Source organism: Coregonus clupeaformis, chromosome 11, assembly GCF_020615455.1.
Source record: "Coregonus clupeaformis isolate EN_2021a chromosome 11, ASM2061545v1, whole genome shotgun sequence".
NCBI lineage: Eukaryota > Metazoa > Chordata > Actinopteri > Salmoniformes > Salmonidae > Coregonus > Coregonus clupeaformis.
In genome coordinates, this window is record NC_059202.1 from 35,949,805 (window position 1) to 35,971,483 (window position 21,679).

At 43.8% G+C, this 21,679-nt stretch overlaps 2 protein-coding genes across 2 annotated transcripts in view; one reads left to right on the forward strand and one right to left on the reverse strand.

Moving 5' to 3' along the window:
• LOC123491987 (homer protein homolog 3-like) overlaps positions 1-9,898 on the forward strand; it is a 50,489-nt gene extending 40,591 nt beyond the window's left edge. Inside the window, exons 8-10 of the mRNA XM_045223590.1 lie at positions 4,857-4,970; positions 8,155-8,235; positions 8,449-9,898. Coding sequence (XP_045079525.1) covers positions 4,857-4,970; positions 8,155-8,235; positions 8,449-8,634 — 381 coding nt within the window. The 3' untranslated portion in view covers positions 8,635-9,898. The remainder of the gene's footprint in view (positions 1-4,856; positions 4,971-8,154; positions 8,236-8,448) is intronic.
• Positions 9,899-19,794: 9,896 nt separating this feature from the next.
• LOC123492007 (ubiquitin-60S ribosomal protein L40) lies at positions 19,795-21,377 on the reverse strand. The gene is made up of 5 exons (XM_045223621.1): positions 21,285-21,377; positions 20,708-20,819; positions 20,479-20,565; positions 20,253-20,355; positions 19,795-19,952 (listed from the first exon to the last, which is right to left on the reverse strand). The coding sequence occupies exons 2-5, from the start codon at positions 20,808-20,810 to the stop codon at positions 19,859-19,861; spliced, it is 387 nt and encodes a 128-aa protein (XP_045079556.1). The 5' UTR covers positions 20,811-20,819; positions 21,285-21,377; the 3' UTR covers positions 19,795-19,858.
• Between the last annotated feature and the right edge of the window lie 302 nt (positions 21,378-21,679).

The window sequence follows — 21,679 nt, forward strand, 5'->3', positions numbered from 1 at the left end:
GATGCCCCACGAGGTGAGATCTTGCATGGAGCCGCAGACCGAGGGTGATTGACCGTCATCTTGAACTTCCATTTTCTAATAATTGCGCCAACAGTTGTTTCCTTCTCACCAAGCTGCTTGCCTATTGTCCTGTAGCCCATCACAGCCTTGTGCAGGTCTACAATTGTATCCCTGATGATTACACAGCTATCTGGTCTTGGCCATTGTAGAGAGGTTGGAGTCTGTTTGATTGAGTGTGTGGACAGGTGTCTTTTATACAGGTAACGAGTTCAAACAGGTGCAGTTAATACAGGTAATGAGTGGAGAACAGGAGGGCTTGTAAAGAAAACGAACAGGTCTGTGAGAGCCGGAATTCTTACTGGTTGGTAGGTGATCAAATACTTATGTCATGCAATAAAATGCAAATTAATTACTTAAAAATCATACAATGTGATTTTCTGGATTTTTTCTGTCTCAAAATTACAGACCTCTACATGCTTTGTAAGTAGGACAACCTGCAAAATCGGCAGTGTATCAAATACTTGTTCTCCCCACTGTAGATGTCCTGGATGGCAGGGAGCTTGGCCCAAGTGATGTACTGGGCTGTACGCACAACCCTCTGTAGCGCCATGCGATCGAGGGTGGTGCTATTGCCATAACAGGCAGTGATGCAGCCAGTAAAAATGCCCTCAATAGTACAGCTGTAGAACTTTTTGAGGATTTGATGCCTAGGGCTGTGGCGGTCACGAAATTTCGTCAGCCAGTGATTGTCAAGCAAATAACTGTCGGTCTCACTGTAATTGACCGTTAAGTAACAAACACATTTACCATCTCCTGGCTTCCACACACAGCCTACAAGCCACTGATACTGACCTTTTGGAACATCTACATTTAAAAAAGTCTAATAAATCCATGTAATGTAGTCTACACCTTCACAATAAATCCATTATTTACTTTAGAAAGGTCTAAAGAAGCAAGATATGAAGAAAATGTAGTCTATTTCAGAATAACAGAATAGCATACTCTGAGTTGTCCTTATGTTTGGTCCTGATCTGGCAATGCCAAATGGCTGTGGGCTACACTAGTTTATTTAGCAGACAAGATTTGCTTGGCATTATTTTATAGTATGGAGAATACAATTGAACAAAGCTGAATAAAATAGAAAGGATATTTTCTCCAAACGATTTGAGGGAGTGCGAACATGTGGCTATTCTGTGTTGAGCGGTTAACAAAGAAATAGGTATTCCTATATGCTTAATTTAGAGTTATGTAACTTTAGTTGTTCTACAAACGTTGGGCTATGTGTTTAGATTTTTTATACATTGTAAGGCTGCATGATGCGACTCCAATGATGATTTGAAAAAAGTTGCTTGAAAGGCATGAGCTCTGCTTTGTTTTTTGCGCAGGCTGTACACACTACATCAGTTACTCATTCACAATTTGACAAGCACTTGATAATACCTAGAATTTCACGGCGGCATCCCCTTTGTGTGGCCGTAATGCATCCTAAAGAAATCCATGCCTTTTGCGGCCAGTGGTCGTTGTGCCCTTCTCCCTGAGTGCTGCGCGCTCCATCACGTGATCGGGTCTTTCTCACAGGCTACAAGTGAAGACAGACACATCGGGGACGCAACTGCGCGCGTCCTTATCCAATTCTGAGGTGCATATTGAAGATATTGGAAGAACTGTCTACATTAACTTTTCGTCAGCCAACAAGATGAGTAGGCCTAACGAACAGCAAAAGCACTAGCCTATGTCAATCTACTATCCCCCATAGTACAAAGGTTGACCTATTCTATTCTGTGCGAGAAATAAATATTCCAAACATAGTCTGGGACAGTTGTGGAATGCGATAGATCCCAAATGAATACAACCACTAGCATCCCAAAAACGTTTTTACGCAATGTGGCTGACGCAACAGATCAGAACGTTTAGCTTAAAATGTTGATAAACTATTAGGCTATTTCTTCACATTATAAGGCGCACATGGTAGTAGGCTATAAGCGTGAATGTCCATTAGTGGAAAACACCATCATCAAAAGTGACTGCAAATGCAATTATGCATGTAATGCTTTTATTTTAAAGGTGCTTTTTTATGGTGAAAATGATCTTCTCCAAACTTGAAACTTATGCGCTGCTTATGTATGCCAGTTAGGCTCTACACCCCTTGTAAAGCGGATGAATGTGCTTAATTTGAAGAAGTTATTTGCCCACTTTAGTTGTGATACAAACCTTTTAAAAAACATATAGGCCTATGGGCTAGGCTACATGAGGTGTGCGACTATGATTAGAAAAAGAAACAAAAAGGCATTGTTTCTTATGCTGGGCATCATTCACAAGTGCTAGGCTAATATTGTCACCCAACAGACTATTCTTGATTTAATCTTGTCTTTACATATACTAAATAATATATGTGTGAAATTTGTTTTGATTTAGAATGGATCATTACCATGCACCTGTCTCGAAACAGGGGCAGCGGGAAAAAATACATGTAATCTATGCCCTTAAATAGCAAATGGAGGACGCTTTTCCCTGTGGTTTATTTTCATGCCAGCCAGGTAGGCTATACACCTGTTGTAAATAAGCAATGTGCTTAATATTAGGAAAGTTGAAAAATAAATATAGTAGGCCTAGCCTATAGAAAGCTAGGCCTACTCAGTCTGACATTTGCATTGATGTCAGAGTGATTAGAGGGACAATAGAGTGCTGAGTACCAGGCAGTTAGCAAGTTTGGTAGGCTACTAATGACCATCAGCAGCATCAGAGCTTGGAGAAGCCTAAATGGTCACGTGGAATTTGACTGCCTTCATCAAATCACATTAAATGTTATTGGCCACATGCGCCGAATACAACAGGTGTAGACATTACCGTGAAATGATTACTTACAGCCCTTAACCAACAATGCATTTATTTTTTAATAAAAAAGTAAAATAAAACAACAAACAAAAAAAAAAAGTGTCGAGAAAAAAAGAGCAGAAGTAAAATAAAATAACAGTAGGGAGGCTATATATAGGGGGGTACCGGTGCAGAGTCAATGTGCGGGGACATCGGCTAGTTGAGGTAGTTGAGGTAATATGTACATGTGGGAATTCATGACTCGTGACCGCCGGTGTGGCAGTAATACGGTCACCGCAACAGCCCTACCCATGCCAAACCTTTTCAACCTCCTGAGGGGGAAGAGGCACTGTAGTGCCTTCTTTACGACTGTGCGCGTGTGTTTGGACCATTTTAAGTCTTTAGTGATTTGGAGACAGAGGAACTGGAAGCTATTGACCTGCTCCACTGCAGCCCCGTCGATGTGGATGGGGGCGTGCTCCCCCCTCCTGTATTCCACAATCAGCTCCTTGGTCTTACTGACGTTAAGGGATAGGTTATTATTCTGGCATCACACTGCCAGGTCTCTGACCTCCTCCCTGTAGGCTGACTCATCGTTGCCAGTGATCAGGCCTACCACCGTTGTGTCATCAGCAAACTTGTTGGAGTCGTGTGTGGCCATGCAGTCGTGGGTGAACAGGGAGTACAGAAGGGGACTAAGCACACACCTCTGTGTTGAGGGTCAGCGTGGGGAGGTGATGTTGCCTACCTTCACCACCTGGGGTCGGCCCGTCAGGAAGTTGCAGAGGGAGGTGTTCAGACCCAGAGTCCTAAGATTGGTGACGAGCTTGGAGGGCACAATGGTGTTGAACGCTGAGCTGTAGTCGATTAACATCATTCTCACATAGGTATTCCTCTTATCTAGGTGGGTGAGGGCTCCTATTCATTTTCCTGCAAGGAAATTTGATAGCTGTTTTAGAGATCTTATCAGTAGGTCTGTTTTGTATGTTGTCAGCGGTGGTATGAGGGCAGTTGTGTACAAGCAGTAACATCATTCCCTCTGGGAGTTGCTGTCACATGGATTTGATAGGCTGGAGTTGGGTCCTATAGGAATGTGAGATACTCATTTACATTTTAGTCATTTAGCAGACGCTCTTATCCAGAGCGACTTACAGTTAGTGAATACATATATTTTATTTTTTCATACTGGTCCCCCGTGGGAATCGAACCCACAACCCTGGCGTTGCAAACGCCATGCTCTATCAACTGAGCTACATCCCTGCCGGCCATTCCCTCCCCTACCCTGGACAACGCTAGGCCAATTGTGCGCCGCCCATGAGTCTCCCGGTCGCGGCCGGCTGCGACAGAGCCTGGATTCGAACCAGGATCTCTAGTGGCACAGCTAGCACTGCTATGCAGTGCCTTAGACCACTGCGCCACTCAGGAGACACATACTCCTACAGCAGCTTTCTCGAGCTACGATGGATGGCATGATATGGAATCTTAAAGGGCCATTTTGAATATGCAGAGGAGATGCAAAGGAAGAGATGTTATTGCGAAAGCTGAGCACAAACCCATGAACATTCTAGTCCGTTTTCAATAAACAAGTCAGATTCTAACCATGTTCCTGTCTGGTGTTCAATTGAAGATAATTGGGGCAAATGTTTTTAGTTTTTTTATGGTTGTGGAGTTATGACTTCAAGGGGTAAACGGTTTGTCCTCTCTTTTAATCACAACTCACCACATGAGCATATGTGGAATTCAGACCTTTGAGTCAAGTTCTATGCTAAACACATACAAGTAGGTCAAATTAATGTCTACATCCGCAAACCTTAATTTAAAACTCTTCTGGCAATTAATAAAATGTCTCCATAGTGATGTATTCTGTGTTATTGTGGTCCTTTAACACGTCATAGCTGACAGCCGAAAGGAAATGATGTTCAACCATCCACTGTCATTGCATGTAATCTAGGATTGAAAAACTCCTTATTTAGTGTTATTCTCTCCCTCTTACTATCCCTCTGTCTCTCGCTCTCTTTCTCTCTGTTGTTGTGTGTTTGCAGGTGGCAGAGCTGGAGGCTCAGAGCGGACAGCCTGGTCCCAGTGGGTCTGAGACGAGGGATGAGCTGACCCAGTCCTTGGAGGAGCTGGAAGCCTTGCTCAAAGCAAAAGTCGAGGTAAGGCCCGGGGCTCAGACGCTCTTCTAGGCAACCAGGTACTGCTAGCCTTGAGGTGCCAGCCTTCTATGCTCTCTAGAAAGTGCCGTTGAAAGAAACTAGTGAGGTATAAACTAAGGTTTTTGCTTGAGAATCTCAAGAAACCAGTTGTTCTTGAGTTTTTTTTAAAACACTTCCCATCTGGAAGCAGAAAGCCTTGGTAGAGGTATTTTGCATACTCTAAATCCCACCTCTTGTTCAAAGGAAATTGCTTTACGTGTATCTATATTGGATGGATTAAATGAATCCCGGCTGCATTATGGGAAAACTGTCAGTCATCCAAACAATCAGGTTTATTCGGTTTTGAGAAAGTACAGTATTATTTCGGAGCAGCTGCAAACTTGGTCTACTGCTCAAGAATGCTATGAATAATGACAATGCCCAAAACATTCTGAAAATAGGGCATCACATTTACAGTGCCTTCGGAAAGTATTCAACCCCCTTGACTTTTCCACATTTTGTTGCATTACAAAGTGGGATTTAAATTGTTTTATTGTCAACGATCTATATATACTTGTCAAAGTGGAAGAAGAATTTTATTGTAAAATAATATTGAAAAATAAAACACTATCTTGATTTAAACATGTTAGAAACAGCTTTGGCAGCAATTACAGCTGTGAGTCTTTTTGGGTAAGTCTAAGAGCTTTGCATACCTGGATTGTACATATTTGCCCCTTTTTTTTATTCTTCAAGCTCTGTCAAGTTGGTTGTTGATCATTGCAGCCATTTTCAAGTCTTGCCATAGATTTTCAAGCCAATTTAAGTCAGAACTGTAACTAGGCCACTCAAGAACAGTGTAGATTTGGCTGTTTGTTTTAAATTATTGTCCTGCTGAAAGGTGAATTTGTCTGCCAGTGTCTGTTGGAAAGCAGACTGAACCAGGTTATCCTCTAGGATTTTGCCTGTGCTCAGCTCTATTCCATTTATTTGTATCCTAAAAAAAAATCCCTAGTCCTTGCTGATGACAAGCATACTCATAACATGATGCGGCCACCACAAGCTTGAAAATATGAAGAATGGTACTCAGTAATGTGTTGGATTTGCCCCAAACATAATGCCTTTTATCCAGGAAAAAAAAGTTTCTCTCTTTGCCACATTCTTTGCAATATTACTTTAGTGCCTTGTTGCAAACAGGATGCATGTTTTGGAATATTTGTATTCTGTACAGGCTTCCTTCTTTTCACTCTCTCATTTAGGTTAGTATTGTGGAGTAACTACCATGCTGTTGATCCATTCTCAAGTTTCTCTTATCACAGCCATTAAACTCTGTAACTGTTTAAAAAGTACTATGGGCCTCATGGTGAAATCCCTGAGTGGTTTCCGTCCTCTCCGGCAACTGAGTTAGGAAGGATGCCTGTATCTTTGTATTGACTGGGTGTATTGATACACCATCCGAAGCCTAATTAATAATTTTACCATGCTCAAATTGATATTTAGTGTCTGCTTTTATTTTTTTTTACCTATCAACCAATAGGTGCCCTTCTTTGCGAGGCATTGGAAAACCTCCCTGGTCTATTCAACATACACTACATGGCCAAAAGTATGTGGAAACCCCTTCAAATTAGTGGAGTCGGATAGTTCAGCCACACGCGTTGCTGACAGGTGTATACAATTGGGCACACAGCCATGTAATCTCCATAGGCATACATTGGCCTCCCGAGTGGCGCAGTGGTCTAAGGAACTGCATTGCAGTGCTAGCTGTGCCACTAGAGATCCTGGTTCGAATTCAGGCTCTGTCGTATGCCGGCCGCGACCGGGCGCACAATTGGCGCACAATTGCCTCAGCGTCGTCCAGGGTAGGGTAGGGGAGGGAATGGCCGGCAGGGATGTAGCTCAGTTGGTAGAGCATGGCGTTTGCAAAATAAAAAAAATAATGGATAAGAGCGTCTGCTAAATGACTAAAATGTAAATGTAAAATGTAATTGGCATTAGAATGGCCTTACTAAAGAGCTCAGTGACTTTCAACGTGGCACCGTCATAGTTTTCTGAAATGCTAGAGCTGCCCCGGTCAACTGTAAGTGCTGTTATTGTGAAGTGGAAACGTCTAGGCGAAGTGGAAACGTCTGGGAAGTGGTAGGCCACACAAGCTCACAGAACGCTGAAGTGCGTAGTGCATAAAAATCGTCTGTCCTCGGTTGCAACACTCACTACCGAGTTCCAAACTGCCTCTGGAAACAACGTCAGCACAAATGGTTTGTCGAGATCGGTGTGGAAGAACTTGACTGGCCTGCAAAGCGCCCTGACCTCAACTCCATCGAACACCTTTGGGATGAATTGGAATGCAGACTGCAAGCCAGGCCTGATCGCCCAACATCAGTGCCCGACCTCACTAATGCTCGTGGCTAAGTGAGGTCCCTGCAGATGTTGGAACAGTCCCCGTTCCAACATCTAGTGGAAAGCCTTCCCAGAAGAGTGTAGGCAAAGTGGGGACCAACTCCATATTAATGCCCATGATTTTGGAATGAGATGTTCGACGAGCAGGTGTCCACATACTTTCGGCCATGTAGTGCAAAAATCATGTTAACCACTATTATTGCACACAGAGTACATGCAGATTATTACATGATTTGTTAAGCAAATGTTTAATCCTGAACTTATTTAGGCTTGCCATAACAAAGGGGTTTAATACTTGACTTTTTAAATTTTTTTATCAGCTTTTCATTTTCTATTAATTAGTTTTTTTTTTATCTACAACTAAATTCCACCTCGACATTATGGGATATTGTGTGTAGATTCGTGACACTCGTGAAGGGGGTTGAATACTTTCTGAAGGCACTGCATCTAAATGGTTCAGTTTCCTTGTGGCGTTGTAGTGCTATCTCAAACCTCCACATTCTCTTACAGTCTAAACAAGCAAAACTTCAGCAAGGATAACTCATACAAGGTCACTTTGTACTGGAGTCCATGACGGAAATTTCAGTAACAGTAAAATGTCCCAAAGTTTGTCAAAACAAGCCAGGCTACACAAGATTATTTGACAGCTATCTTTCGGTTACTGGCCCAACGCTCTAAACGCTAGGCTACCTGCCGCCTAGTAATAAAGAGTCCCTTGTGGACCCCAGGAAGAGTAGCTGCTGCTTTCTGAACAGCTAATGGGTATCCTGATAAAATACCAAAGGATTACTGTATTTGTTGTCTTTTTTAGGAAATCCACAATCTACAGAGCAAGAAATCAGATATCCATGAGTTGGAAAAAGAGAGGGAAGAGGCTGTTCAGAGACTTCAGGTGAGTTTGGTTAATTGGGGTAGAACATGCATTTTTGGCTCCTCCACACTAGTGAATCCTGAACACCAGTGATTCTCAACCGCTTAAGGGGCTCGGTGAGAGTTTACAAAGGGTATGCAAAAAAGCAGGGTTGGGGGAAAAACAAATTGATATGACACTGACCATTTTAACATAAATTGATCTGTAGTCCTCTGTCATTTGTGGACCTTCTAGGATCTGGAGACACGGAACACAGAACTGGAGCAACGGGTGGAGAGCGCTGAGCAGACTCTAGCTTCCTCTCTGGAGGAGCGGGAACGGGCGGAGAGTGAGGTTCAGCGGGTCGTCGACGTTCTCGACGTCAAGATCTACGACCTGAACGACCTGCGACAGAGCTTGGCCAAGCTCATCAACAAATAGCACACCACAATGACATAATTTTTTAGGGCGATGGACAAGGAAGGAAAATTAAGCTAGCTCTTTCAGAACAATGTTTGCTCAATCACATAACTGCAGTGAATGAGAGTAGAATCTTGGCTCCACCTGTTGCAGCCGTACATAAGAACCAGTTCTATTGTTAGGTGGGAGGCTGGGAGCATAACCCACAGGGTCAGGTTTTCTATTTAAACGTTGCTGAAGAGAATTGTTCTGTTGACCTTTACACCATTTTCATGTAAATTTCATTAGGTTATGATTCTGTCAACCTGCTCTTATAGAGGTTCTTAAACTTCAAATATAGTTTAATTGAATCTGGGCTTGCACTTAAAAATGTAGGTGCCTAATTATTGTTTACGTTTGTCAGTATTATGAATTAATGAATAGGTTTACTTCTATTGTATCACATCAACAGTTGCCATAATAATGATTTGGTGATCCTACAGAGACGTTACTGCAGAATGCTCAGCTGCAGAGGACTTATCACCAAAACTGCATGAGCTCAGCAAATAACCATGCCAAGTACAGTAATGTGAGTTATGCGCATTACCCAAAATGCAATCGTTTACAAATAGATTTAAAAGCACAAGTAGTGTTATTAGTAAATATGTCCTGTACTTGATTCAATACATATAGCTAACTTGGTATCTGAACTTTCACTGATACACACCAAGAGATTTTCTTCTGACCTAGACTTTGAGGCATTTTTTCTTGGTATTAAGTACAAATAAGGTTAAATCAGTGTTGAATTAGCAATACTATTTTTTGACAAGTACTCTGTAGGTAATGTAGCATCACCAAAGCATATTCTTGTTCATTTATACAAACTGCAATTGTATTCTGTTGAACAATGTGATTTCTCATTTTGCTTCAAATGCACATTGACTACCTAGAAGTGTGACTGACTATCAATTTTAATCCAACAATTGATGTGTGAGGATAATCGGAAAGTTTCACCTGCTCTGTGTACTTGGAACATGTTCGTTTTACATTTTTACTAGCCCATCTCTAACCTTCTGGAGAAAACAGTGGCCATACAATGTTTTCATCCAACTGGAGTAACAATACAACATGCAGTACCAAAGATGCACTAACTTTTCTTACCCACGTAGCTGGACGAAGCACACGCGTTCTGTACTACCTGGACTGGACCGCACAATACATTTTAGATAATGAAAAAATTATAATAACTTTGTCTTGAATTGCCTGTGTAATTATTCTGTCATTAAAATTGAGCGTAGGATCTGAAGTGGTGTTCTTATCCTCTTCTTAATATACACGAGGTACTTAAACCCCGTTTTCCATTGGCAACGGGGCTAGCTCGAATTGCGTTTCCTCTGCCTCCAGAAATTAGAAATGATGCCATGTTGCTAGGTAGCCAATATGTGACTGTGCAGCTGGCTTCGCTAATGTTGCTAGCTAGCTAGCAAGATGTTGAATAATTTTATTCACGCTCACCATGCTGTAACTAGCGTTACCCCATACTCCTGCCAGTGCCAGCCAGACTCAGCCATGTATTTAGCTTGCTAACGCTAGCTAGCTAAATGGTTAGCGTCGTCGCTAGCATAACAGGCTAGCTAGCTTAATTCCTACCTTGCTTACAATGGCATTGGCTATTAGCTAGCTAGCTAACCAAGCAAACCTGCTAGCTACTAGCTAGCTTGTTTCAATTCTGATTTGCTAGGTAACGTTAGGTCGCTAGCATTTGAGGGCTGACTGTTCTCATTAAAGTTTATTGTGTAGTGCAAAAAATGAATGAAGGATCCAGCTATGGTGGTAATACGTGTCATGTCTGACTACTGTAGTACTGCTTTTCCATGTGCTAGCTAACAGCAACAAGCCCAGACAAGCTAGCTAAACGTGGTGTCAGCATCCAGCAGTGATCAGCTGGTGGTTGCATAGTAGCGGCGTCACCAGCCTGAATTCTAATCGAGTTGGCACCAGTTGTGACACTGGGCTACGGTAGCCCTAATTTTAAGTGCCATTGGAAACGGGGCTTTATTGACCACCACTAATACCTCAGCAACCTGATTTCTCAATTCATCCAGTGTTTGAGCATGTTCAAGTACTGTACAAATTATCACTTTTTTTTCCCTTGAAGTAATCTCTGTCACATAATTGGATAGGTGAAAAGTGGTGTATATTTGTATAATAATAATAATAATAATATGCCATTTAGCAGACGCTTTTATCCAAAGCGACTTACAGTCATGCGTGCATACATTTTTGTGTATGGGTGGTCCCGGGGATCGAACCCACTACCTTGGCGTTACAAGCGCCGTGCTCTACCAGCTGAGCTACAGAGGACCACATTTGTTGTATTTTCCTATAATTTCACGAGGAAAGAAAGTAATCAACGATTAATTTTTTCAGTATTAAAACAGGGCCTTACGAATCACACTTGCCTGATTTTACTTTACTTTAAGCATAGGAGGAACCCATGTTTATAATATTCACCTGACAATATTGTGGAACTAAAATATTTGTATAAAGTTCAACATTAAACTTATCAGAAATGTGGTTCTATTTTTCAATGCTATGTATTTGATTAATTGTAGTAGCCAACTAACAATGAACTACAGATATCTTCTTTTTAAAAATGGACTGACACCAGTGCTTTGCTTGACTTGGGCAGGAGCTCACCGAAGCTGAGTACCAGCACCTACATTTTCTTCTGCTAGAGCTTGTAGTGTCTAAACAATTTATGACTTTGCTGATGTTTGCAAATGGTGTGTTAGAGGAAGTCTGTTATGTGGAGGCCAGGGATTGGTCTGTAGGGAAAACCACCCATATCAGGTTACATAGGATATATATACTATGGTTGGGACAAAGGACGGGGAGAAAACAACATATTAGAGATTGGGTCAGTTGTTCTCCGGATTTTCTACAGAAATCTGTAAATTGACGCTGAAAGTAAAGATGTAATAAACCATTATAATCAAGAACAGTGTCAGCGAATTTCTTGTCATCACAGCATCTCAGCATCGTTCTCGACACTACAAGCTCCTGCACCTCTTATAGAATATTAGCTCAGAAGTATTGTGGAGCTCCTGCACCTAAATATAAACAGTACCGGCACTGACAATGAGTACCCAAACCTATTTCAGTCCAAGTCAAGCACTGACTGCCATGGAGGCACATTTAGTCATTTAACAGATTGTTTTTTATGAATTTCCCTTAGCTTAGGGGTCTAAATATTTGACTTGCCAGTAATTTGTCTTTCATTTGGGAGAGATGTTCCATTTAGTTTTGAACATAAGCCCTGTTTTTCAATCTCTTAACTCATAAAAATCCTGTCTACTGCACCCAAGATCATCAAGCACAAAAGCATTGTGCCTTTGTCAGCTTGTTGGTTTCCTTTGGGGCTGGTTCAATGAATTGTTTCATGCAAGTATGCGAGTCACCTTGAATTGTCTAGCTGTTTGATTTGTCTGTTAATCAATGTTTTCATAGCTGTCCATGCCCTGATGAAGGCCTGACTTGAATAAACAAAAAGTTTCTCTGGTCGAGTCAACATAAATTCAACAGGCTGTCCCAAGAACATTTCCGGCTAGATTTAATCAGATTGTCATTCGCATAGATTTGTCAAATATTTTTTATAACTAAACCAAGATGGAAACGAGAGGCTACGGTCTAATGGGAACAAATGAGCCATAGTGGGCAGAACAAGCAAGGAGGGGGGCAGAGCCGAGCCAAGCACGAGCTAGCGAGATCCTATTGGCGCATTCTAGCATCATCTGCATATTTCCGTTAGGGGAACGCCTACTCTGAAGTGCACACGTGCAATAACTCAATCCGTCTTTGCACTCCTAAACAACGCGATTTTAAAAAACTTTTGCAAAGGATAAAGTCTACAAACCGTAGTCGACTCTGTTCATAATAGATGCTAGTTTTGGGACATAAGAACTGTATTGAGATCAAATGTTTCATTGATGATAAAATGTGCAGAATGTCGGCCAAAATCCACCTCTCTCCATCTTCTCCCACTGCCCACCAGTGGGCTTCCTCTCACTACCATATTTACATTTACATTTTAGTATTTGGTAGTGAGTGGAAACGCCAAGTGGATGCTTCACATTAAAACATCCAGTGAAATATTTGTCGCAATGTTTTATCTGTGGCTTTGTTTTGGCTGTATCTGAGGTGGAACTGTAAGGCGTCCGCATATGTAGGTTTGGTTTTCTCCTAGCAGAACTCGGCTAGATGAAGCGAACGTCTGTGCTCGCATACTCCCTAAAGACCTGAGCTTGAAAAACAAGAAAAAATTGCAATATTACTGTTCTCCCTTTTGAGCCACCATAGCAACATAGCCAGAAACACTTCCTCAAAATTGTCCGCATCTGGCTAAGCAGTTTGGTGCAGTAAAGGTGAAAAAATTTGCATACACTAGTTGAATGGCAACACTTAATCAAATATGTTCTAATTGTTCTATCTGTGACTTCATGTTCCCACTCCTACTAGGAGTAGTACTGTTGACCAATCACTGACGAAGGGGCGTATACTTCGGCTACCCAATTTAAGACTTGCCTCAAGAAAAAAGAAATGGTGTGCACGAACAGCCGAAAACCCCTGCCAAAGTCCAAAATGTTAATTTCATCATAATATACCTGCAAACTGTTTCGACTGCCAATTTATGCTCGCTACGGTGGTTTGACGCAAATGTGGAGGCTTGCGCAGGCCAAATCGAGCTCCATACCACATAGCCGTGCGCCTTACAAATATTGTAAAAATTACACGATTGACATGATTGGTTGACGGTAGGTGGGGTCGGGAGGTCCTGTATAAACACAAATTAACTTCCTTGACAACAACTCTGAGAAGCACAAGAAGCCTATCTACCCTCCAGTCCCTCGACTTCTTGGTGCTGACGGAAACATGGATTACCACTGAAAACACTGCTACTCCTACTGCTCTCTCCTCGTCTGACCATGTGTTCTCGCATACCCCGAGAGCATCTGGTCAGCGGGGTGGTGGCACAGGAATCTTCATCTCTCCCAAGTGGACATTCTCTATTTTTCCCCTGACCCATCTGTCTATCTCCTCATTTGAATTCCATGCTGTCACAGTCACTAGCCCATTTAAGCTTAACATCCTTGTCATTTATCGCCCTCCAGGTTCCCTTGGAGAGTTCATCAATGAGCTTGACACCTTGATAAGTTCCTTTCCTGAGGATGGCTCACCCCTCACAGTTCTGGGGGACTTCAACACCCCTACGTCTACCTTTGACTCATTTCTCTCTGCCTCCTTCTTTCCACTCCTCTCCTCTTTTGACCTCACCCTCTCACCGTCCCCCCCTACTCACAAGGCAGGCAATACGCTTGACCTCATCTTTACTACATGCTGTTATTCTACTATAACAGCATCTCCCCTCCATATCTCCGACCACTACTTTGTATCCTTTTCTCTCTCGCTCTCCTCCAACACTACTCACTCTGCCCCTACTCAGATGGTAATGCGCTGTCGCAACCTTCGCTCTCTCTCTCCCGCTACTCTCTCCTCTTCCATCCTATCATCTCTTCCCTCTGCTCAATCCTTCTCCCTCCAATCTCCTGATTCTGCCTCCTCAACCCTCCTCTCCTCCCTTTCTGCATCCTTTGACTCTCTATGTCCCCTATCCTCCCGGCCGGCTCGGTCCTCCCCTCCTGCTCCGTGGCTTGATGAATCATTGCGAGCTCACAGAACAGGGCTCCGGGCAGCCGAGCGGAAATGGAGGAAAACTAGACTCCCTGCGGACCTGGCATCTTTTCACTCCCTCCTCTCTACATTTTCTTCATCTGTTTCTGCTGCTAAGGCTACTTTCTACCACTCTAAATTCCAAGCATCTGCCTCTAACCCTAGGAAGCTCTTTGCCACCTTCTCCTCCCTGCTGAATCCTCCTCCCCCTCCCCCCCTCCTCCCTCTCTGTGGATGACTTCGTCAAGCATTTTGAAGAGAAGGTTGACGACATCCGATCCTCGTTTGTTAAGTCAAATGACACTGCTGGTCCTGCTCACACTGCCCTACCCTATGCTTTGACTTCTTTCTCCCCTCTCTCACCAGATAAAATCTTGCGACTTGTGACGGCCGGCCGCCCAACAACCTGCCCGCTTGACCCTATCCCCTCCTCTCTTCTCCAGACCATCTCCGGTGACCTTCTCCCTTACCTCACCTCGCTGATCAACTCATCCTTGACCGCTGGCTATGTCCCTTCCGTCTTCAAGAGAGCGAGAGTTGCACCCCCTTCTCAAAAAACCAACACTCGATCCCTCTGATGTCAACAACTACAGACCAGTATCCCTTCTTTCTTTTCTCTCCAAAACTATTGAGCGTGCCGTCTTTAGCCAACTCTCTTGCTATCTCTCTCAGAATGACCTTCTTGATCCAAACCAGTCAGGTTTCAAGACTGGTCATTCAACTGAGACTGCTCTTCTCTGTGTCACGGAGGCTTTCCGCACTGCTAAAGCTAACTCTCTCTCCTCTGCTCTTGTCCTTCTAGACCTGTCTGCTGCCTTTGATACTGTGAACCATCAGATCCTCCTCTCCACCCTCTCCGAGCTGGGCATCTCCGGCGCGGCTCACTCTTGGATTGCGTCCTACCTGACTGGTCGCTCCTACCAAGTGGCGTGGCGAGAAGCTGTCTCCGCACCACGTGCTCTCACCACTGGTGTCCCCCAGGGCTCAGTTCTAGGCCCTCTCCTATTCTCGCTATACACCAAGTCACTTGGCTCTGTCATATCCTCACATGGCCTCTCCTATCATTGCTATGCAGACGACACACAACTAATCTTCTCCTTTCCCCCTTCTGATAACCAGGTGGCGAATCGCATCTCTGCATGTCTGGCAGACATATCAGTATGGATGACGGATCACCACCTCAAGCTGAACCTTGGCAAGACGGAGCTGCTCTTCCTCCCGGGGAAGGACTGCCCGTTCCATGATCTCGCCATCACGGTTGACAACTCCGTTGTGTCCTCCTCCCAGAGTGCGAAGAGCCTTGGCGTGACCCTGGACAACACCCTGTCGTTCTCCGCTAACATCAAGGCGGTGACCCGATCCTGTAGGTTCATGCTCTACAACATTCGGAGAGTACGACCCTGCCTTACACAGGAAGCGGCACAGGTCCTAATCCAGGCACTTGTCATCTCCCGTCTGGATTACTGCAACTCGCTGTTGGCTGGGCTCCCTGCCTGTGCCATTAAACCCCTACAACTCATCCAGAATGCCGCAGCCCGTCTGGTGTTCAACCTTCCCAAGTTCTCTCACGTCACCCCGCTCCTCCGCACACTCCACTGGCTTCCAGTTGAAGCTCGCATCTGCTACAAGACCATGGTGCTTGCCTACGGAGCTGTGAGGGGAACGGCACCTCCGTACCTTCAGGCTCTGATCAGTCCCTACACCCAAACGAGGGCATTGCGTTCATCCACCTCTGGCCTGCTGGCTCCCCTACCTCTGCGGAAGCACAGCTCCCGCTCAGCCCAGTCAAAACTGTTCGCTGCTCTGGCACCCCAATGGTGGAACAAGATCCCTCACGACGCCAGGACAGCGGAGTCACTCACCACCTTCCGGAGACATTTGAAACCCCACCTCTTTAAGGAATACCTGGGATAGCCCCCCCCCCCCCAAAAAAATAAAATAAAAATAAACATTGTAAAGTGGTTATCCCACTGGCTATAAGGTGAATGCACCAATTTTGTAAGTCGCTCTGGATAAGAGCGTCTGCTAAATGACGTAAATGTTAATGTAATGCTCTGACTTCTGCAGAGGCGCATTGCATTAAATACTGTACAGCCACCGGATTGATGACGATGAAATGAACATGTATTGGTGTTGACATCCATACAAGCATTATACTCAGATTTTTACCTCAACATAGTGTGAAATACACAAACAATAGCCTAAGTCTAGGCTAATTTTGCTGGGGGCAATAGAGAGATTCGGGATGGAGATGCAGGTGGGAAAACGGTGTACTCTTTCTACTTCACGTTATCTTGGCTGAGCTATGTCAAGCACCGGGAAACGGACTCCAACATATCAGAAGAGGTAAGGTCTTTTCGTTTAGCCAGTTGCTTGTAATTAGCTGGATGGCTATAGTGATTAGCCATGACTCACTACCAGTGGTGCGGTGCAGACTAATTTATTGGATGCATATGACAGCTCCCTGAAGTGCAAAAAGTATGAATGCTCTGAATTCTGCGGAGGCCACAGCGCAGTAAATGGATTGACCATGTACAGCCTTTTAGTGATTCAGGGCTAATCTCGATAGCCATCCAGCTAATTACAAGTAACTGGCTAAACGAAAATACCTTACCTCTTTTGAGATATTGGAGTCTGTTTCCCGGTACTTGACATGGCTCAGCCAAGATTGCACCATTTTCCCAACTGTATTTCCATCCCGGTTCTCTCTAATTCCCACAGCAAAATTACCCTACATTTAGGCTATTGTTTATATGTGTATTTCACACTATGTTGAGGTAAAAATCGGAGTATAATGCTTGTAAGGATGTCAACCCCAATACATGTTCATATCATAGTCAATCAACCGCATTAGTTAAACTACACTGAACAAAAATATAAACGCAACATGTAAAGTGTTGGTTTCATGAGCTGAAATAAAAGATCCCAGAAATTTTCCATACACACAAAAAGCATATTTCTCTCAAATTTTGTGCACAAATTTGTTTACATCCCTGTTAGTGAGCATTTATCCTTTGCCAAGATAATCCATCCACCTGACAGGTGTGGCATATCAAGAAGCTGATTAAACAGCATGATCATTACACAGGTGCACCTTATGCTGGGGACAATAAAAGGCCACTCTAAAATGTGGCAGTTGTCACACAACACAATGCCACAGATGTTTTGAGGGGAGTGTGCAATTGTCATGCTGACTGCAGGCATGTCCACCAGAGCTGTTGCCAGAGTATTTCATGTTAATTTCTCTACCATAAGCCGCCTCCAATGTCATTTTAGAGAATTTGGCAGTACGTCCAACTGGCCTCAACTGCAGACCACGTGTAACCTCGCCAGCCCAGGATCTCCACACCAGGTTTGTTCACCTGCGGGATCATCTGAGACCAGCAACCCAGACAGCTGATAAAACTGTGGGTCTGCACAAACTGTCAGATACCGTCTCGGGGAAGCTAATCTGCGTGCTCGTCGTCCTCACCAGGGTCTTGACCTGACTGCTGATGTCAACGTTGTGAACAGAGTGACCCATGGTGGCGGTGTGGTTCTGGGATGGGCAGCCATAAGCTACAGACAATGAACACAATTGCATTTTATTGATGGCAATTTAAATGCACAGAGATACCGTGACTTGATCCTGAGGCCCATTGTCGTGCCATTCATCCGCCGCCACCACCTCATGTTTCAGCATGATAATGCATGGCCCCATGTCTCAAGGATCTGTACATAATTCCTGGAAGCTGAAAATGTCAGTTCTTCCATGGCCTGCATTCTCACCAGACATGTCACTGGTTGAGCATGTTGGCATGCTCTGGATCAATGCTCGCTTCGAGGCAAGTAACACTGAAACATGCATGAGAGCATAAGCTGTTCCGGACGACTGTGTGATCACGTTCTCCGTAGCCGATGTGAGAAAGATCTTTCAACAGGTCAACATTCACAAGGCCGCAGGTCCAGACGGATTACCAGGACGTGTACTCTGAGCATGCGCTGACCAACTGGCAAGTGTCTTCACTGACATTGTCAACCTCTCCCTGTCGGAGTCTGTAATACCAACATGTTTCAAGCAGACCACCATAGTCCCTGTGCCCAATAACACTAAGGTAACCTGCCTAAATTACTACCGACCCGTAGCACTCACATCTGTAGCCATGAAGTGCTTTGAAAGGCTGGCCATGGCTCACATCAACACCATTATCCCAGAAACCCTAGACCCACTCCAATTTGCATACCGCCCCAACAGATCTACAGATGATGCAATCTCTATTGTGCTCCACACTGCCCTTTCCCACCTGGACAAAAGGAACACCTATGTGAGAATGCTATTCATTGACTACAGCTCAGCGTTCAACACCATAGTGCCCTCAAAGCTCATCACTAAGCTAAGGACCCTGGGACTAAACACCTCCCTCTGCAACTGGATCCTGGACTTTCTGACGGGCCGCCCCCAGGTGGTAAGGGTAGGTAACAACACATCTGCCACGCTGATCCTCAACACTGGGGCCCCTCAGCGGTGCCTGCTGTCCCCTCCTGTCCACTCATGACTGCATGGCCAGGCATTACTCCCAACACCATCATTAAGTTTGCCGATGACACAACAGAGGTAGGCTTGATCACCGACAACGACGAGACTAGGTCCAAGAGGCTTCTAAACAGCTTCTACCCCCAAGTCATAAGACTCCTGAACATCTAATCAAATTTCTACCCAGACTATTTGCATTCTCAGGAGTTCAAACTCATTTTGGTGCATTTTAAATCCCTACAGGAAGCATCATAAAAGATGTTATTTATGAACTTGTTCTGATAGCCTTTTGTCAAAGTTCTCCATGTTTGTTGTCAAGGAAGTGATGTACCGCCCTCACCTACCGTCAACCAATAGGTCAATGCGGAGCTATACGGAGTCCTCCGCATTGTTACAAAATTGGGGAGGCGCACGGCAATGCAGAATGGAGCTCGATTTGGCCTCCACAAGCACGTCACACCCTCCATACGGAGCTCTCGGACTACATGTCCAGATCAAGCATAAATTGGCTTTTAGACCGCTCAAATCCACAAGCAGCTCGTTGTGTTCGCTTATTGCACACTGCCATTGGATGCAACGAGACCTGACTATAATACAACAAATCGCATGCAGCCGCATTATAAGTTCAAACACTCAAATTAGACAGATGCATGTTTGTTAATTTTGATCAAGGGATTTATGCCTATCAGTGTTCTGACATTCATGTCTTATATCGATAGAGCCTACACTTTCTGGCGCTGTTTAACTTCTTACGCAGTAGGGATAATAAGGGAGTGGTTTGTGACAAGAGCAGCCGCTCACCGATATGGCAGCTTAGTTACACCTCCAAAACATCTGCAATGCGGATGTCGGCCAACACTTGATCTGATTGAAGCCAGGCACTAATCTTTAAATTATTTATCTTTAAAAAAAAAATAAAAAAAATGTATTAACATCAAGACAAATAAGGCCAGCCAAAGTACATTTTTGGATGTTTATTTAACAGTTGTGCATATGTTCCACAGAAAGCACCAAGCCAACTGTTTACTTCAGCTTCTTCTTGGGGCGCAGATTGTTGGTGTGTCCGCACTTCTTCTTGCGGCAGTTGACAGCACGAGGATGGAGGCGAGCATAGCACCTGCAACAACACACGATCAGAACTGTGCAAAATGTGTGGCCAAGACTGGTCCAGCGGTCTTAGCCACTACCCTAGCACTCTTTCTTCCTCACTATACAGTCTACTTAAGTTTTACTATGTACACAGCAACATTCCTGCAGTTGCTCTGAAGCATGTTGCGTTTGTCACCTCAATCTCAAATGTGGATTAATGTTTCTTACTGTAAAAGGAAACTAAAAACAGTGCAAAGAAAGGCTCCAACCTAAATTGTAAAAACCATTCATTACCACCATTAATGCAACTGTACTCAGCTCTACTTACTTGCGGCAGATCATTTTGTCACAGTTGTACTTCTGGGCCAGCTGTCTCAGAGATGGCTCGATAATGCCTCCGCGAAGACGCAGCACAAGATGCAGGGTGGACTCTGGAGGGTAACACCATCATAGTAGATAGTTAATGCAAAGTTCACAGGTATGTTTTCGCATAGGGTTGATTCTTAACTATGAGCAACATTACATGCGCCCACTGTCAACTCCTAATCTCTTACCTTTCTGGATGTTGTAGTCTGACAAGGTGCGACCATCCTCAAGTTGTTTGCCAGCGAAGATCAGACGCTGCTGATCAGGAGGAATACCTGAGAATAAACGGCATATTGATATGATCCACTATAATGAAATCACCACAGCACACAGCTAGTATCAAAGCCACCTACCCTAAGTATTTAAAACATCCATAATATAGTATGCCAAAATGAAACTTAGAACACCATACTATACCTTCCTTATCCTGGATCTTGGCCTTGACATTTTCAATAGTATCGCTGGGCTCAACCTCAAGGGTGATGGTTTTCCCCGTCAACGTCTTCACGAAAATCTGCATCTTGGCAGGCTGTTGGGAGAAAATATGGTGCGAGTTAGTGGCAGTAGCTAGCTAATTATTTTATTTTTATGTGCTTAGCATACTAGCTAGCCAAGTCAGCCAATCCCTGGCGCATGTAAAATAAATATATATACTCAGTCATTAAAAAGTATTACGTCTTTGAAGATTAGCTGAGACAGCTAGTCACATTGGCATTTAGAATGAGCGGCCAACAATCTTGCTAGTGGCAAGCTAATTAACTAGCCAACAGCTGCGGCCAAGCCGGTGCTTCCAGCAAGGCCTCTTTACCACATGCTGGAACTCGTTATATTTCAATACTCATATTTACACTTTACACGTCTCACATGTGATAACCAAAAGGCTATTTAGAGACTTATATGGTAGCGGAGGAACAATGGTGTATTTCTACGACATAATACATGCGTCTTCTAGTAAATTTCATTAAAATTGTTATGGACAAAACCATGCACCCACCCGGCCGCTAGCTGAACCTCAACGAAAAGAGGCTGTACAAGGCGGAAGTTATTTTACATCATATCCTCCTCTGTATCGCACCAGTTGTTGTTTTTGGCACAAATCTGTTTAATTAATCCTAACTCTACTAACAGCTCCAAAATGTGGGCAAAATTATATTTATGATTATACAAAGTTGCAATATACTACTCTTATTACTCAATTGTATTCTCAAACGAACACAATCAATCACTAATTTGGACCAGGTGTTTAGATAATTGAATTTTACTGCCACCTGCTGGTGTGACTGAGTGAACTGTTCTGAAGAGGTCATTTCTATAACCATACCTGTCTCAGGTGTGCATTATTTTAGGATGTGTTTATAAGAACAATCTATTGTCAATGGCTGTTTTGTA

What these genes read in the sequence shown, in the direction of transcription:
- LOC123492007 (XM_045223621.1), bottom strand. Translation starts at nt 20,810, where the DNA reads ATGCAGATTTTCGTGAAGACGTTGACGGGGAAAACCATCACCCTTGAG. An exon ending in CAAGATCCAGGATAAGGAAG is followed by an intron (nt 20,566 to 20,707) that starts GTATAGTATGGT and finishes GTTTATTCTCAG; the next exon opens with GTATTCCTCCTGATCAGCAG. An exon ending in GACAAAATGATCTGCCGCAA is followed by an intron (nt 19,953 to 20,252) that starts GTAAGTAGAGCT and finishes GTGTTGTTGCAG; the next exon opens with GTGCTATGCTCGCCTCCATC.